Source organism: Anomaloglossus baeobatrachus, chromosome 4 (genome assembly GCF_048569485.1).
Source record: "Anomaloglossus baeobatrachus isolate aAnoBae1 chromosome 4, aAnoBae1.hap1, whole genome shotgun sequence".
Lineage (NCBI taxonomy): Eukaryota > Metazoa > Chordata > Amphibia > Anura > Aromobatidae > Anomaloglossus > Anomaloglossus baeobatrachus.
The window spans coordinates 405074214-405092330 of NC_134356.1; the positions used below are offsets into that span (position 1 = coordinate 405074214).

The 18117-nt window shown below is 46.8% G+C and overlaps 1 protein-coding gene across 1 annotated transcript in view; it reads right to left on the reverse strand.

The window, feature by feature from the left end:
* Window positions 1-18117, reverse strand: part of RBM17 (RNA binding motif protein 17) — a 73268-nt gene that overhangs the window by 41910 nt on the left and 13241 nt on the right. Inside the window, exons 5-8 of the mRNA XM_075345328.1 lie at window positions 13561-13670; window positions 11868-11924; window positions 6728-6863; window positions 6240-6391 (exon numbers count right to left, since the gene is read on the reverse strand). Of these exons, the coding sequence (XP_075201443.1) occupies window positions 6240-6391; window positions 6728-6863; window positions 11868-11924; window positions 13561-13670 (455 nt within the window). The remainder of the gene's footprint in view (window positions 1-6239; window positions 6392-6727; window positions 6864-11867; window positions 11925-13560; window positions 13671-18117) is intronic.

An 18117-nucleotide genomic window follows, 5' to 3' on the forward strand; every position in this document is an offset into this window, starting at 1 on the left:
TGGAGAGTCTCCAGAGCAATGTTCAGGCTGTGTTGGCATGCCACCCGAGAGGGGGCCTTGACAAGGAGATCGTCTAAGTAAGGGATCACCGAGTGTCCCTGAGAGTGTAGGACTGCTACCACTGTTGCCATGACCTTGGTGAAGACCCGAGGGGCTGTCGCCAGGCCGAAAGGCAGCGCCACGAACTGAAGGTGTTCGTCCCCGATGGCGAAACGCAGGAAGCGCTGATGCTCTGGTGCAATCGGCACGTGGAGATAAGCATCCCTGATGTCGATTGATGCTAGGAAGTCTCCTTGGGACATCGAGGCGATGACGGAGCGGAGAGATTCCATCCGGAACCGCCTGGTTTTCACGTGTTTGTTGAATAGTTTGAGGTCCAGAACGGGACGGAAAGATCCGTCCTTTTTTGGCACCACAAACAAGTTGGAGTAAAAACCGTGACCCCATTGCTGAAGGGGAACAGGGATCACCACTCCTTCTGCCTTCAGAGTGCTCACCGCCTGAAGAAGAGGATCGGCTCGCTCGGGGGGCGGAGATGTTCTGAAGAAACGAGTCGGAGGACGAGAGCGGAACTCTATCCTGTAACCGTGAGACAGAATGTCTCTCACCCATCGGTCTTGGACATGTGGCAACCAGGTGTCGCAAAAGCGGGAGAGCCTGCCACCGACCGAGGATGCGGTTTGGGGAGGCCGAAAGTCATGAGGAGGCCGCTTTGGGAGCGGTTCCTCCGGCGGTCTTTTTAGGACGTGACTTAGACCGCCATGAATCAGAGTTCCTCTGACCCTTCTGTGACCTGTTGGACGAGGAGAAATGAGACTTGGCTGAGGGCCGAAAGGACCGAAACCTCGATTGTACCTTCCGTTGTGGAGGTCTGTTTGGTTTGGACTGGGGTAAGGACGAGTCCTTTCCCTTGGATTGTTTAATGATTTCATCCAATCGCTCGCCAAACAGGCGGTCGCCAGAAAATGGCAAACCGGTTAAGAACTTTTTGGAAGCAGAGTCTGCCTTCCATTCACGTAGCCACATGGCCCTGCGGACTGCCACCGCATTGGCGGATGCTACCGATGTACGGCTCGCAGAGTCCAGGACAGCATTCATGGCGTAGGACGCAAACGCCGACGCCCGAGAGGTTAAGGACACAACCTGCGGAGTAGAGGCACGTGTGACTGCATTAATCTCAGACTGACAAGCTGAGATAGCCTGGAGTGCCCATACGGCTGCGAATGCCGGAGCAAAGGACGCGCCGATAGCTTCATAGATGGATTTCATCAGGAGCTCTATCTGCCTGTCAGTGGCATCCTTGAGTGATGCACCGTCTTCCACTGCAACTACAGATCTAGCCGCCAGTCTAGAGATTGGAGGATCCACCTTGGGACACTGAGCCCAACACTTGACTACGTCAGGGGGGAAGGGATAACGTGTGTCAATAAGGCGCTTAGTAAAGCGCTTATCTGGAAAAGCTCGGTGTTTCTGGACTGTATCTCTGAAGTCGGAGTGATCAAGAAACGCACTCCGTGTACGTTTGGGAAACCTAAAATGGAATTTCTCCTGCTGAGAAGCTGACTCCTCAATCTGAGGAGTTGGAGGAGAAAGATCCAACACCTGATTGATGGACGCTATAAGGTCGTTTACTATGGCGTCCCCCCTTCAGGTGTATCAAGGTTGAGAGCGGCGTCAGAATCAGAGCCCTGATCTGCCACCTCCGCTTCATCCTCCAGAGAGTCCTCATGCTGAGACCCTGAACACTGTGATGAAGTCGAGGGAAGCTCCCGGCGAGCCCGCTTAGGCGGTCTGGGACTGCGGTCCGTGTCAGAGTCCTCACCGTGGGACCTATGAGTCGCCCCAGAAGCACTTCGCTGCTCCGACCGAGGGGGGTCTGAGTGAAAAGGTTCAACCGTGCCCGGGGCCTGTGTTACAGGTCTGGACTGCAAAGCTTCTAGTATCTTAGCAGACCATTTATCCATAGACTCAGAAAGTTTGTCAGCGAATACAGCAAACTCTGTCCCTGTCACCTGGACAGTGGCAGCAGGTGGTTCCACCTGGGCCGAGGGTCCCACCAGTGGCGGCGGCTCCGGCTGAGTGAGTGTCACAGGGGCCGAGCATTGCACACAATGAGGGTAGGTGGAACCTGCAGGTAGCATAGCCGCACATGAGGTACAGGTTGCAAAGTAAGCCTGTGCCCTGGCATCCTTGCTTTTTGCGGACGACATGCTGTGTACTCCTCTTAGAGCAATCAGAGAGGGTATATAGCCAAGCAATAGTGCAGCCGTACAGAGTAAATGTCTGCAATATAAGCATATAAATATACACTTCGGCACCCAGGGGGGTAAGCACCTAGTAACAGGTGCGGCTTACCGACCGCCCTCAGCGTTTGTGTGACCACCAGATTCCCTGCCTGGGCTCCCAGAGCTGTGGAGCTCGTCTCTGAAGTTCTCCGGCGTCAGAAGTGCTGATAGAAATGGCTGCCAGCGTTCTGAGAGGAGGAGGGAGCCGTGGGCGTCCCTTAAAAGTGCGGGAATCTGGTGCCCCACGGTGCTCAGTGAGGGGGGAGGAGGATACTAAGTATGCTCCAGCCCTCAGCGCTGACGTTCAGTGCAGCGTCCCGCCCTTACCCCTGACTGGCAGGCCCGGGGGCGGGAATATGCGGTACTAGGCCGCAAAAGCCGGGGGCTCAAGTTATAAGCGCGGCCGGCAAACAAGCGCGGTCAGCGCGGTAGTCCCGGCGCACAAACACAACCAGCAGCTGCTGCAGCGTCCAACAGACAGGCGCTCTATGCGCCGTCCCCAAGGGGACACAGAGTACCTCAGTGTGGCAGGGCCTGTCCCTGACGATACCCGGGCTCCTGTCCAGCAGATTCCCCCAGGGGCTGCGGAGGGAGCACGGTCCCAGTGCCTGGTGACCGCTTAGGATCCCACTTCACCCAGAGCCCCTAAGGGATGGGGAAGGAAAACAGCATGTGGCTCCTGCCTGTGTACCCGCAATGGGTACCTCAACCTTAACAGCACCGCCGACCAGAGTGGGGTGAGAAGGGAGCATGCCGGGGGCCCTGTTATGGGCCCTCTTTTCTTCCATCCGATATAGTCAGCAGCTGCTGCCGACTAAATTGTGGAGCTTGCGTGCATGTGTGCCTCCTTCAACACAAAGCATAAAAACTGATGGGCCCGTGATGCACGGGAGGGTGTATAGCAGAGGGGAGGGGTTACACTTTTTAAAGTGTAATACTTTGTGTGGCCTCCGGAGGCAGTAGCTATACACCCAATTGTCTGGGTCTCCCAATGGAGCGACAAAGAAAATTGCTAGAGCACCCATTACAGTGACTAAAAAATTACAAGCAGAGGACTTAACTCCAGGTATTTTCTTAAAGGAGTGGAAGAACCTGATGTTTCGCCTGTCCCAAAGAGGAGGGTTAATTGCAAGTGGCATTGCTACATCAATGAAACGGAGAGAGGAGCTACTATTACAAAATAACATTCTTTTGGCAGCTGTTTATGTAGACCCAATGCATCGGATTCTTCTAGATGATCAACAGCTAAGTAAAGGAAAAGAAGCTCTGTTTGGAATAGCAGTAAGGATGAAAGGGTTGCAGAACAGTCAGGAGGAACAAGAAGAATTTGGTCGTCCTGCCACATCTTCACCCTCATCATCAAGTGATGAAGAATTTAATTTCGAAAAATATTTGGATCAGAAGGACCGTGCAAAGCGTTCCCGCATAGAAGAGTCATCCCCATCAAGGAACACAGCCAGTACATTTCAGCAGAATTTTTCATGTGCACCAAAAGAAATTGAGAAATTTGACCGTTCATCAAAAATAACAGTGCAACAAGCGATTCCTCTGTATCCTGACATTGTCAGAGATGTTGCCCGAGTGGTTACTGCTTTGCCACCAACACAAGTTAGTGTAGAGCGGTTGTTCTCTGCTCTCAAAATAATTAGATCAGATTTGAGGGCATTCATGAAGGAGGATCTGACAGAGGCAATACTTTTTCTGAGAACAAATTTATAGATTTCTTATTATTAACTGCATAAAAGTGTTTATTGCATATTTACTTACAGTTTAGAAAAGTTTATAAAAGTTATTTGCTATATTCTAATTTTATTCTAATAAATGTAGTTTTTGCTCTAAGTGGTCTGATTACTTATATGCTGGTGAGAAACTGAATAAGCACAATGTTAATATTTTACAACAGTAAATTTGTTGTTATGAATTGGCCATTTATGAAGGAGTCGGAGTCGGAACCTGATAAAATCCAGGAGTCGGATTCGCAACTGTGGCTTACAGACTCCACAGCCATGGGTTGCAGAACAGACATTTTTTTTTTAAGTGGCCGCTGTGGAGATGAGCCGGTCACATGGGAGGATCCTGGGTAGAAAAAACAGGCAAAGGGGGCGTGGCCAGCATCGAGAGAGCAGCAGGAGGGGACAAGGAAGGCATCCAAGGAGTGTGTGTAACCAGCATTGAGGGGTCGTGGACGACAGCAAAAGGGGCTTGGCCAGCAACATAGATACCACGGAAGGCATCCAGTGACTGTGGCCAGCATCCAGAGGGGGCATGACTGGCAGCAAGAGGAGGCGTGACCGGCAGAGTGGTGGCGTGACAGCTGCTTATCACTGCACTGTGGGATACATAGCTCCCGGCAGTGAGAGCAGGGCTGAAATTGTAGATCAGGCCACGCCTCCAACTCTGAGCTATGAAGGGTGAGCCGCCCCTTGCCCAGGTCTGCTCTAGATGGACACAATCCTCAGCCTGTAAGATTTCCTCCTTATGTGGCTCAAGGATGAGAATAGTCTACTGTGATTAATATCATTGAGAAAAATAAGACGGTTTACAGGGACCGAACGGCAATTCAATACGACCACCGATTGGTAAACTTACCAATTGGCAGGCAGACCAAAGTAAACAATGTGCAAGGTGCGCCCTCTACTAGATTGCTCCGCACGCATAGGCTACCATGGTTCTCAGAAGTGTGATTACTGTTTACAAAGAGCGATGATCATTTACACTGCACAAAAGATAATTTCACCCAATGACTGGTTTTCTCATTCACCGGGTGATCGCCAGCCTATTTACATGGCAAGATAATCATGAAACGAGCGTGTTATTAACGCTTCTTTGTGATTACCTTGGAGAATAAATGCCTCTTAAGTCTCAATGGTCGCTTTCTTTAAGCTGTAGACCTTTACATGGATTTGGAGGTGTGATCTGAACACTTGGCCACTATACACAACTCAGCCTGGCATCTGACTAACCAAATGATGAATTAATTCTCTCTAAATAAAATACAATGATAGGCTTGTTGGACACCACATTACTCAACAAATGGGTTGTCATCCTGAATAAAGGGTTAATAGAAAGGAAGGAACAGACTGGAAAAAAAACCGCAAAACTAATCTAATTAGCCATCTTTTCTCACCTAATATTGTTAATAGTGGAATAGTTATTAAAGAGAACCGGTCACCAGATTTTTACCTATTAAACTAAAAGCATCACCTTCTGCAGCTCCTGGGCTGCATTCTATGAAGGTGCACCTTGGCCCTGACTCCCCTTCCAGACCCTAAAAATAACTTTATAAAACTTGGCCCTTAGGCATGCTAATTACCTGTGTTGGCCAGATGGGCGGGCTCATTTTCTGCTCCTCTCCCCCTCCCCTTTCTTGATTGAAGGGATGACGCCCTCCGTCATCCTCCTTGTCGCATTTTCAAACCTCGCGCCTGTGCAGTTAGGACGGCTCGTGCAGGCGCAGTTCGCTATGCCATATCGCGGGCAGAGCAGAAAACATAGCTGCCGTCGCTCGCGCCGGTGAGCTAAATGCGCAGACGCGAGATTATGGGTGGGTACAAGCATGGCGCTGGTGAGGTCATGCATGGTGCGAGCAGCTATGTTTTCTACTCTGAGTGCGATATGGCAGAGCGAACTGCGCAAGTATACCTAACTGCACAGGCGCGAGGTTTGAAAATGCGACAAGGAGGATGACGGAGGGCGTCATCCCATCAATCAAGAAAGGAGGACGGCGATCAGCGACAGGAGGGGGATGAAGGAGCAGAAAATAAGCCCGCCCATCTGGCCAACAAAGGTAATTAGGTCTGGAAGGGGAGTCAGGGCCAAGGTGCACCTTCATAGAATGCAGCCCAGTAGCTGCAGAAGGTGATTGTCAGTTTAATAGGGAAAAATCTGGTGACCGGTTCCCTTTAATCTCTTTAGATGGGTCATTTATAAGCATCAGAAGAGTTCACAACATACCTTTATCAGCAAGATCACCAATAATGATTTTGCCTCCTCTTTTGCTGGTTTTCTCTACAGACAGGGCTGTACTAAGCCCCTGCTCATGCTTTCCCAGGCCCTGGCCTTCCCGGAAGCCATATTTCTGCATGATTTTATGAGCCACAGTTCCACTAGAAAGCAAGAGATTAAGATGAGGAGGTTGAGTAAAGCACATGAAGATGGTTTTCAGATACAGTAACCATTCTGTTCTAATACCCCTGCTTTATAATATGATTTCAGTCTTCACCAATTAATTTAGAAAGTACGTGCGGCTATAGTTATACCTTCAGGGATTGAAAACACCTTGCAGACAAAGTCTGCTGGTTCGATTTAAATAATTAAAATAGCCTATTTGCACATACATCTGTAATAGTTCACATTGGACTTTAGGTATAACAATATACCAAGCAATCATGAGAGTCCTATAAGAAAAAGATATAAATCAGGACAATTGGAAAACCGCTTACCCCATGTTTGCAAGGAATGAGTTGCTGGGCCCAGGTGACCGCGGTCTTTCTGGCTCATCATATATAGGAGGTGGAATGGCTGCTTTAGGTATAGGTGGACGAGGCCTTGGCTCTTCATCATAGGATGGCACAATGGCTGAAAAAGGATCAAGAAAATTACATTTTAACCCTAAAAAGACAACGAGCTCAGTTCATGAAAGCTTTTCGGCCAGTTTTCTAACGTTAAAAGCTTAGATAAGTCACTAAATTTTGGGGCAACTCAAAGCAGTGCAATGGCGGGTAAGGAGAGTGGTGACCACCTCTCATCGATTTCATAACAAGCGATGGAGTTTGCTACACCACAATTCATAATCCAGCAGGGACTGGAGTAGGATTGGGGTGGGGTGCATACAGAGGTGTACACCACTCATCCAGTGCTCCTCTAGCCCGTCTACACATCTAGACTTGTGTAAACAACACATATCTTTAAAAAATAAAGGCCAATGTGTTTATACAGAAGACTTCAGTTGTTTATTATGCCACTGATCATTGTAGTTATTGGTATTCCTGTGCTGCTGGTATATAGATTTTATTCTATGTGTGGATGAGTGAGGACATCATGGTTTACATCAATGACAAGACTTGATTTTATAGGTCTTTATGCTTTCAGTAGATGGAACTGTATCTTTGATATCATTTCTAGAAATGAAGAGGATATGGAGGTCTATAATTACGAAACAAAATGTGGCTTTGTAGGCAGCTTGTTTCCAGTAGATGACTGTGTGGCTTCAGGATGGAAAGAAGTTTGGCTGCTAAAGAGGAGCTTTCATGAGTTTTAACAGGCTATTCTTTAGTTTCTCATCTCCATTACAGAGATACTGGATTCTAAATTCCCCCTTCAACCAAGCAGATGTTGACAGAGATTCTACCTTGGCGAGTTTATCTTTCCCCTTTACCTTGATGACATTGACCAATCATAAGTAGGAAAAATTAACATTCAATAATAAAAATAAAAAAAAAAGAATATGCCCTTAAAAAGAAAAAAAAAAACACAGATGACTATCTGTGTGAAAAGTGGTGACAGGGCCCTGGTCTCCTTACTAATCTCACTGCTAACATCTACTGCAATTACAATGTGGGAAGCGAAAACTGACAGTGCTGTGAATTTAGAGCTGCAGTAGTGTTTGTATCAACACACAGTTCTCCTCTACTCCCCTTCCGTCATATTATCTGCTGTGAGAAGAGAGCTGTAAAAAAATGTTTGTTAGGACACTCAGCTGTGCTCTACTCCCATTCCTAATGTGTCAATGATCTCACTGACATCTACTGTGATTACGAGAACATTACAGTGTGTCAGTGTGTCTCACACAGATAAAGCCGGGTCTGCCATTTCTGAGGACGTGTTCTTTTTTTCTCATCTGCACGACGCCTCCTGCTTTTGATTAGGCAACATCATGCAAGAGAAAAACAAAAAACACCTCTAGAGACTAATCTCTTCTAACACCTCCTCAATTGAAAAAGAAATTATGATCTAAAGTTGACAAGCTAATATCTCTGCAATGGAAATAAATAAAAAAAAAATACAAAAAGTATTATTTAGCTCTGTAACCACTATTCCATGATATGGCCAGTTTAACATGCTCAAAACAGGGAAAAGGTCTTCTTTAAAGTATAAAACATCTTTCAATGTAGGAATTGCTAGTTTATAGATGGTGTGCCTTGCAGAGGTATTCCCACAATGAAAAGTAATCCTCGATCCATTGCACAGGGGTAACTTAGGAGTACTTCTCACATCGCGAGAGAGCTAGCGAGATCGCTGCTGAGTCACGGTTTTTGTGACACACCAGTGACCTCATTAGCGATCTCGCTGTGTGTGACACTGAGCGGCGATCTGGCCCCTGCTGTGAAATCGCTGCTCGCTACACACAGCTCTGGTTCATTTTTTGGACGTTGCTCTCCCGCTGTGAAGCACACATCGCTGTGTTTGACAGCGAGAGAGCAACGATCTGAATGTGCAGGGAGCTGGCTTCTGGCAGCCTGCGGTAAGCTGTAACCAAGGTAAATATCGGGTAACCAAGCAAAGTGCTTTGCTTGGTTACCCGATATTTACCTTGGTTACTAGCGTCCGCCGCTCTCAGGCTGCCAGTGCCGGCTCCCTGCACACATAGCCGGAGTACACATCGGGTAAATAAGCAAAGCGGTTTGCTTATTAACCCGATGTGTACTCTGGCTAGGAGTGCAGGGAGCCAGCACTAAGCGGTGTGCGCTGGTAACCAAGGTAAATATCGGGTAACCAAGCGCTTGGTTACCCGATATTTACCCTAGTTACCAAGTGCAGCATCGCTTCCATGCGTCACTGGTGGCTGGAGGCTGGTCACTGGTGAGATCTGCCTGATTGACAGCTCACCAGCGACCATGTAGCGACACACCAGCGATCCTGACCAGGTCAGATCGCTGGTGGGATCGCTGGAGCATCGCTAAAGTGTGACGGTACCCTTACTGTGACTGACAGCAGGGGTTTCTAACTGCTGCTTGAACTCCACTCTATTCATTGCTGAAAATGTCTGAGCACTGTGAGCTTTCAGTAAGTAATCCCCTAGCCTGAGGATAGTGGATAACTTTCAATTGTGGGAATACCCCTTTAACAAAGGACTACTATGTACAACAAAAATGTACTGTCACATTATAGAGAGAGTACAAGACCGCATATACAATGTACCACCACAGAACATAGCCATTGTAGCAACAGAAGTACAATTCTCTTTAATTGCTGTCAGGTGATTTTGTAGTACAATACTAATGTTATCTTTAATCATGGCTTAAGGCCCCGTCACACTAAGCAACATCGCTAGCAACATCGCTGCTAACGAACAACTTTTGTGACGTTGCTAGCGATGTTGCTGTGTGTGACATCCAGCAACAACCTGGCCCCTGCTGTGAGGTCGTTGGTTGTTGCTGAATGTCCTGGGCCATTTTTTAGTTGTTGCTGTCCCGCTGTGAAGCACAGATCGCTGTGTGTGACAGCAACAACTAAATGTGCAGGCAGCAGGAGCCGGCTTCTGCGGAGGCTGGTAACCAATGTAAACATCGGGTAACCAAGAAGCCCTGTCCTTGGTTACCCGATATTTACCTTTGATACCAGCCTCCACCGCTCTCACTGTCAGTGCCGGCTCCTGCTGTGTGCACATTTAGCTGCAGCACACATCGGGTTAATTAACCCCATGTGTGCTGTAACTAGGAGAGCAAGGAGCCAGCGCTAAGCATTGTGCGCTGCTCCCTGCTCTGTGCACATGTAGCTGCAGCACACATCGGGAAATTAACCCCATGTGTGCTGTAACTAGGAGAGCAGGGAGCCAGCGCTCAGTGTGCGCTGCTCCCTGCTCTCTGCACGTGTAGCTCCGTGCGGTGGTAACCAAGGTAAATATCGGGTTGGTTACCCGATATTTACCTTAGTTACCAAGCGCAGCATCTTCCACGCGGCGCTGAGGGCTGGTCACTGGTTGCTGGTGAGCTCACCAGCAACTCGTGTAGCGACGCTCCAGCGATCCCTGCCAGGTCAGGTTGCTGGTGGGATCGCTGGAGCGTTGCAGTGTGACATCTCACCAGCAACCTCCTAGCAACTTACCAGCGATCCCTATCGTTGTTGGGATCGCTGGTAAGTTGCTTAGTGTGACTGGACCTTTAAGGAGACCTTTGAGGGTCAGTAACTTTTATTGGTCTACCTTATCCTGTGTTATCTTGTTGTAAGCTCTGTAGAATTCATTGTCTTGTGCACACTAGGCAAGTGTATGTAAATGCAACTACATATTCACTGCTTCCCCCTCCCAATGTCCAGTGCATTCACTGTCACTGGTTAGAGGGAGTATGGGTGGGGGTGGCAGTGCAAATTCAGTTGTGATTCACTTTCACTGATGCCAGCACTGAGAGGTGGGAGGGAGGAGCAGTGAATATGCAGTTTTACTAGTTGCTATGTCACTATTGGAGCTTAGAGTAAGATAACAGGCTAAAGCAGAACAATAAAACTTGCTGATTCTGAAAGGTCTCCTTAAAGGCCCAGTCCCACTAAACAACTTACCAGCGATCCCAACAACGATACAACCTGATAGGGATCGCTGGTAAGTTGCTAGGAGGTCGCTGGTGAGATGTCACACTAAGCGACGCTCCAGCGATCCCACCAGCAACCTGACCTGGCAGGGATCGCTGGAGCATCGCTACACGGGTTGCTGGTGAGCTGTCACACAGGCAGATCTCACCAGCAACCAGTGACCAGCCCCCAGCCAGCAGCGACGCGTGGAAGCGATGCTGCACTTGGTAACTAAGGTAAATATTGGGTAACCAACCCGATATTTACCTTGGTTACCAGCGCACACCGCTTAGCGCTGGCTCCCTGCACACCTAGCCACAGTACACATCGGATTAATTACCCGATGTGTACTCTGCTACGTGTGCAGGCAGCAGGAGTCGGCTTCTGCGGATGCTGATAACCACGATAAACATCGGGTAACCAAGAAGCCCTTACCTTGGTTACCCGATATTTACCTTTGTTACCAGCGTCCGCCGCTCTCACACTGCCAGTGCCGGCTCCCTGTTCCCTGCACTCCTAGCCACAGTACACATCAGGTTAATTACCCGATGTGTACTGTGGCTACATGTGCAGGGAGCCGGCACTGACAGCTGAGAGCGGCGGACGCTGGTAACAAAGGTAAATATCGGGTAACCAAGGTAAGGGCTTCTTGGTTACCCGATAGTTACATTGGTCACCAGCGTCCGCAGAAGCCGACTCCTGCTGCCTGCACATTCAGTTGTTGCTCTCTCGCCGTCACACACAGCGATGTGTGCTTCACAGCGGGAGAGCAACAACTAAAAAAATGGTCCAGGACATTCAGCAACAACCAACGACCTCACAGCAGGGGCCAGGTTGTTGCTGGATGTCACATACAGCGAGATCACTAGCAACATCACTGCTACATCACAAAAGTTGTTCCTCAGCAGCGATGTTGCTAGCGATGTTGCTTAGTGTGACGTGGCCTTAAGACCTATTTAAAGATAACATTGCTATTAGTACTAGAAAAAAAATTTCACAAATTTCCTTTAAATTACATAAGCAAAGTTGTGCCAATGGCACCACCTAGTGGCAAAATATAATCATAGCAACACTTACATTCTCGGTCCTTTTCTACAAGTGATGTAGGTGGTGCAATAGCTGCTCCTCCCATTACTGTAAAGGTAAAGAGAAATACATTAGACACTTTACAGAATACATAAATGCATAACAGAATGGCAGAAATATGAATAGCCAAGATGTGAAACTAGTACTATATGAAGTCTATTTGTTCTGGTTAATATTTTAGGCCCCATTTACAATTGAAGTCATAGGTTTATACACACTTTAACCACATCCATTCAAACACAGTTTATAACAATTAGTATCATATAATCCTAGCGTCCATCTCCTGTCTCAGGTCAGTACAGATTACTATGGTTGTTCAAGAATGTGAAATGTCAAAATGCTAAAGATGAGGATTTATTTCAGCTTTTACATATTTCATCCCTGGAATACTCAGGGGGCAGCGAGAATAACATAGGACTGGTCCCTTTTGACCTGGAAGAGATACTCTTTAACGGATTTCCAAGTGACTCAATGGATTCCTATGGACAGTAATATCTTAACTACATTTGGCAGTGAATCATGAAAGGTCTAAGTGCGGGCTTAGGGTCCCGTCACACGTAGCGACGCACCATTGATCCCACCTGGCAGGGATCATTGGTGCTTCGCTACATGGTCGCTGGTGAGCTGTCAATCAGGCAGATCTCACCAGCGACTAGTGACCAGCAACTCGTGTAACAATGCTGTTCTTGGTAACCAGGGTAAATATCGGGTAACTAAGCAAAGTGCTTTGCTTGGTTATCCAATATTTACCCTGGTTACCAGCGTAAACCGCTTACAGACTGCCAGCGCTGGCTCCCTGTATACGTAGCTAGGGTACACATCGGGTTACTAAGCAAAGCACTTTGCATAGTTACCTGATACTTACCCTGGCTACGTGTGCAGGGAGCCAGCGCTGGCAGCCTGTAAGCGGTCTACGCTGTTAACCAGGGTAAATATCGGGTAACCACTTTGCTTAGTTAACCGATATTTACCCTGGTTACCAGCGTATGCTGCTTACACAGTTGGGTGCTCGTTGGTCTCCCGCAGTCAAACACGCTGATGTGTGCTGCCCTGCGGGAGCCCGACGACCAAAAAATGAACCAGAACAGTGTGTAACGATCAGCGATTTCACAGCAGGGGCCAGGTCGCTGCTTAGTGTCACACACAGCGAGATCGCTGATGAGGTCACTGGTACGTCACAAAACCTGTGACTCAGCAGTGATCTCACTAGCGATCTCGCTATGTGAGAAGTACCCCTTAGCCCAATTCAGCACAGACCTAATGTGCTTGTAAATCATAGATACAGGCTCATTCAGTTCCACTTACATTGTAAATTTTGACAGAAAAAAAAAATCCAGAAGAGTGGTATAGCGTTTCTTGGGAATATATGCCCTGCCCTTGAATTACAAACTCATACATCAGCTTATGTCATATATCCAAGTAATTCAGATTAGCAAAGCCTATGTCTACATTAAATACACAAGTAAACGCTTAATCTCTTGATCCTTATCCTAAGAGTGGTCTTCAGCGATTGCTCAAGTCATTCATTCAGTCTGATCCATTCAAACAAATGTGCATGTTAGTCCAATTCCAGGTTTGGGGTCAAGTACAACACTGTGCCCATACAGATAATGAGGATTTCTGTATAACTATACCTATATTATAATGGAGCCTTCTACAATAGCTTACTCTTACATCAACTGACCTCTTTTACGTCGTTCTCGGTCATAGTCTTCCTCCTCCTCCTCCTCCTCTTCAGATTCAGGATCAGGTCTACGGGAAAACCCACTGGCTTCGTGTCGGTCTTTTCTTCGTCTAGAACAGGAAAAAGAAACATTTTTTTAGTACATACATACATGTCATTACAGAGCAACAAACTTGTTGACAAGTCAAAAATAAGGGGTAGGAAGTATTGTTCGCAAGAACTTACAATCTAAGCAAAAGTGGTCTGTACTCTGGTACAAAATTGCAATATCTCAAATGCTAAAAAGTCCGGTGACGGAACTGGCGCCTGCACAACCGCAGAGAGTGCTTTAGACCAAATTCCCACAATAAATAAGTGCTTTTCTGATATAGCAAATCTTTTGCACCAATTAGCTTAATCTGATTACTTGGGTTTTTCATTCCTTTGGGGAGTACATTTTTTTAATGAATTTTTATTGCATTTTTGACGTTGTGCCTTTTGGCTCTTTTAGGTATGTCATGATTTAGGGATGAATACTGCCTGACCCACGGGCAGCACATATCAGACACTGGCTGTATAAACTCAGCCATGCAGGTTTGGCGCTGGAGTGTTTCAGAGAAAAGCATAGTTGAAAAACCACCGGGGACCGAGAAGTACCGGAGACTAGTCGGGCAGGCGGATTCCTAGAGGCTTCTACCTGCCTGATGCCCTGGAGGGACAAGACTCTTACTATACGTGCATATAGAGAGAGAGCCATCAATCCGGTGCAGTGGATGGGGAGAAGCCATTGAGGTCCTGTTATCTAGTCTCCAGAGTCAAACACTTGGCTGGGATCATGCAGCCAGTGTCAGAGACATGCTGTCCCACCCTATAAAAGGGCCAAGCTGATGGAAGAAATGCAGCGTGGTGCATTGTGGTGGAAATATTTGTAAAGAGACCTATAATTTTTAATCTGACAGAATGGACAACTGAACATGACTGACAAATGTGTTTAGGATAAATCGGAAAGAGTTTTGTGACAGGAGAGGGATCAGAGTTGCATTAATCAAAGCAAAGAAGGAATCAGGAAAGCCAAGGCAGATTCCAGAGGTTAAAGAGATTGTCCACGACTAGGAGAACACATTCTCATTGCCCAGTTTGCCATGTTAAAATAAAAAAAGCTGATACTCCTCTCCCATGCCATTCCGGTACTCATGTTTGGGTGGCTCACGTAAGGTTGTTACATCATGTGAGCCTCACGCAAAATCACCGCCGGCTTCCCGCCTTCAGACGTAGGAGTAATCAACAGGCACTGAGAGCTTGGGCTGCCGCTCACATCCTGGTGATTACTCACTCATGTGTAGGTGGGGACAGAGAAAGTGGCATGAGTAGCGTTAATTAAATATAGCAAGTAAAAGGTGGAAGAACAGAGGTGAATATTACTAGACAGGAGGCATGCTACACCTTATGGCAGTGGAAACAACTAGTTTAGGCGGATCAGTTTAAAATGAACCTGTCACCACTTTTTTTGGCTATAAGCTGCAGCCACCACCAGAGGGCTCTTATATACAGCATTCTAACATGCTGTATATAAGTATAAGAGCCCAGGCCGCTGTGACTACATAAAAAACACTTATAATACTTACCCAACGGTCGCGCTGCGGTGGAATTGGGTCACGGAGGCATCTCCGTTGTCTGTCGCCGCCTCTTTCGGCCATCTTCGTCCTCCTTCTGAAGCCGCAGTGCATGACGCGTCCGACATCATCCACACTCGACGGCATTCAGGTCCTGAGCAGGGCAGATCAAAGTATTGTAGTGCGCCTGCGCAGGACCGGCGAGTGTGTATGAGGTAGACACGTCATGCACACAGGCTTCAGAAGAAGGAGGACGAAGATGGCCAAAAGAGGAGGCGCCAACACCGGACAACGGAGACGCCTCCGTGACTCAATTCCCCCGCAGCGTGACTGTTAGGTAAGTATTATAAAGTGTTTTTTATGTAGTCACAGCGGCCTGGGCTCTTATATACAGCATGTTAGAATGCTGTATATAAGAGCCCTGTGGTGGTGGCCGCAGCTTATAGCCAAAAAAAGTGATGACAGGTTCCCTTTAAAAGAGGGGCCTGACAGTAGAACAGAAGTGAATTTATGGCAAAAGGTACATCATTCTGGGACATCGGCATAGTGAGGAGCAGCCAGAGAGGTAGCAAGAAAAGCAAGTCTTACAACAATATACATAGAAAGATTCCTGTGTGCCAGTCCTACTATTACATTCATAAGACGTTCACGTAGAGACTCATCCATAAATCAGAGAAATACGCTAAAGAAACGGCTAAAGGGGATGCAAAATACATCATTTACCATGTATTCGGACTCTTTCCCATATATATTTGTAAAGTGCACTTCGGCTGCACATGTCTAGGGGGCTATGGTGTCAATTGTAGCAGTTTACCCCTTAGATCAAACACGGAAAAAGGGAAAATGGGCCTCTGTTATCCCACTGGCGTGACTGCTGGGGGAGCAGGGTTGTTGACATGGCAACCAAGGACCTACTGAAGGCCTATGTGTCCAACAGCTCCAATAGGCAGGACTAATACAGAAGTGTTGCAGTGTAAAGTATCACATGTTCCCCTGGGGAATTGACAAAAATAAATAGGTAAAAAGCACAAAAAACAGTATATCCATGTGTGCCGGTATCATACATTAAAAAAAATATTACATTTGTTATCCTGCAAGGTGAAAGAAATATAGTTTTATTATTAAAAGCAGATAAAACCTGAAACAAGCGTTAGTATCACTGTGACCATACTGATCACCAGAACAAAGTGAAGTCATTGTTATCACACAATAAAAAAAGAAAGCCTCCCAAGCATCAATGTTGAGTGGTGATCTTCCCCGCCATTGCACCCCACAATTTAACATTGCAAATGAAATGGCACCTTGCTCTAGCGGAGCTGTAGCCTCTACCCACATTAATCAGAGGATACACGACCCCATGGCATATACTGTCGGCCATTAGAGCGCACATTAATAGTATTACATTAAAACGGCTTCATTACTGAGCAGATTAGATGCTGTTTTATTAATAACTCCGTTTAATCTAAAAGCTTCATTGACTAGATGTCCCACAGAATATTAAGTACAATCGTGTTTAATGCTGGATTATTACCTTGGAGTGCCAGCCCCAACCATCAAATGAAGACCTGGCCTGCGGATTTTTAACCCTGACAGCAACAGCCAGGGTCAATGCACTAGCTCCTTCCCTGTCTGTTTATCCATCTAGATGACATGGCCAATGGCCAGAATTTAGATGGTTGTATGAGGGCTGGGATTTCGCGCTCTGACTCCATCGGCACCCCCGCACTGCGATCACAAAGTGCCAATGGCTGTTATGGCAATTGGAGGAAGAACAATGACCTCTGGGTCTGCCACATACGGTGGCCCCTTAGGCCCGGCCTAAACAGGTCCCTTCGTCACTTTACCACAAGTCTAAGGCATAATCGAACCTGTGGTGTGTTAAATCTGCAAAAAAAAAAAATCAATTGCACTTGGAACTACAGAGTTTTGTGTGTGGATTTTCCCTATAGAATTGCATTAGATGTAGGAAAAAAAAATAAAAAATGTATATTTTTAATGCATTTCTGCTGCAGAAACGTACTAACGTTTGTATGTAATCCACACATAACTGTATCAAGGATTTGTCAAAGCCAAATAGCACGAATACTTAAAACAAAGCAGCTTTATTTAAAGCCTGACAAACCAACAAGAGAAAAACTGCAGTGTCAAAAACATATGTAAAAAACACAGTGGGAAAAATAAAAAATGAGTGAAAGTAACCCGATTTACATATCAGGTGCAGAAACTCATGAAAAACGTACAAATCCTTTCAAAAAAACCCAAACAAATAATTTTGTTGGAGGAAAATAAAAACAACAAAACTAAACTATTGTAATGGCAAAGATCTCATTATTGAAAGTTATCAGTCAGGAGAAGAGTGCAAAAAAATAAATTCCAAGGCATTCGATATACAAGGCAATCATCAAGAAGAGGCTTAAATATAGCACAACAGTGACATTACCTAGAACTGGACGTCCCTCAAAAATTGCCGAAAAGAAAAAGGCAAGACGGAAAATGTACAGGAGGCGGCCAATAGGCTAACTGCAACATTCCCCCCTTAACGACTTATGACGTACTGTCTGTCATATGTCAAGTCCCTGCCTTTGATGAGTGCTCGTCACACCTAGCCCGCATCCTTGCCGACAGATGATGGCTGAATTAATCAGCCATCATCTACCTCTAACAGCTGCAGGTGGAGCCCCTTCGTCTGGCTGTTAACCTGTTAAATGTTGCCGTCAATCTGTGACAGCGGCATTGAACGCCTGCCGGTAGGGGAGCACGCCATTATATCCCTTCACCGACACGATTGGGGAACGCTGATGGGTTGCCATGAGAAGCAAGGGTCTGCTGAAGACTCCTATGCCTGTCATCACAGAACCCCTGTGAAAACCAGCCCATAGCTAGCATTCAATGGAGACCGTGATTTCTGCTAAATGCAGCAATGCTGTGGCAGTGCTGTATACGGCATAAGTGATCAGACTATTGC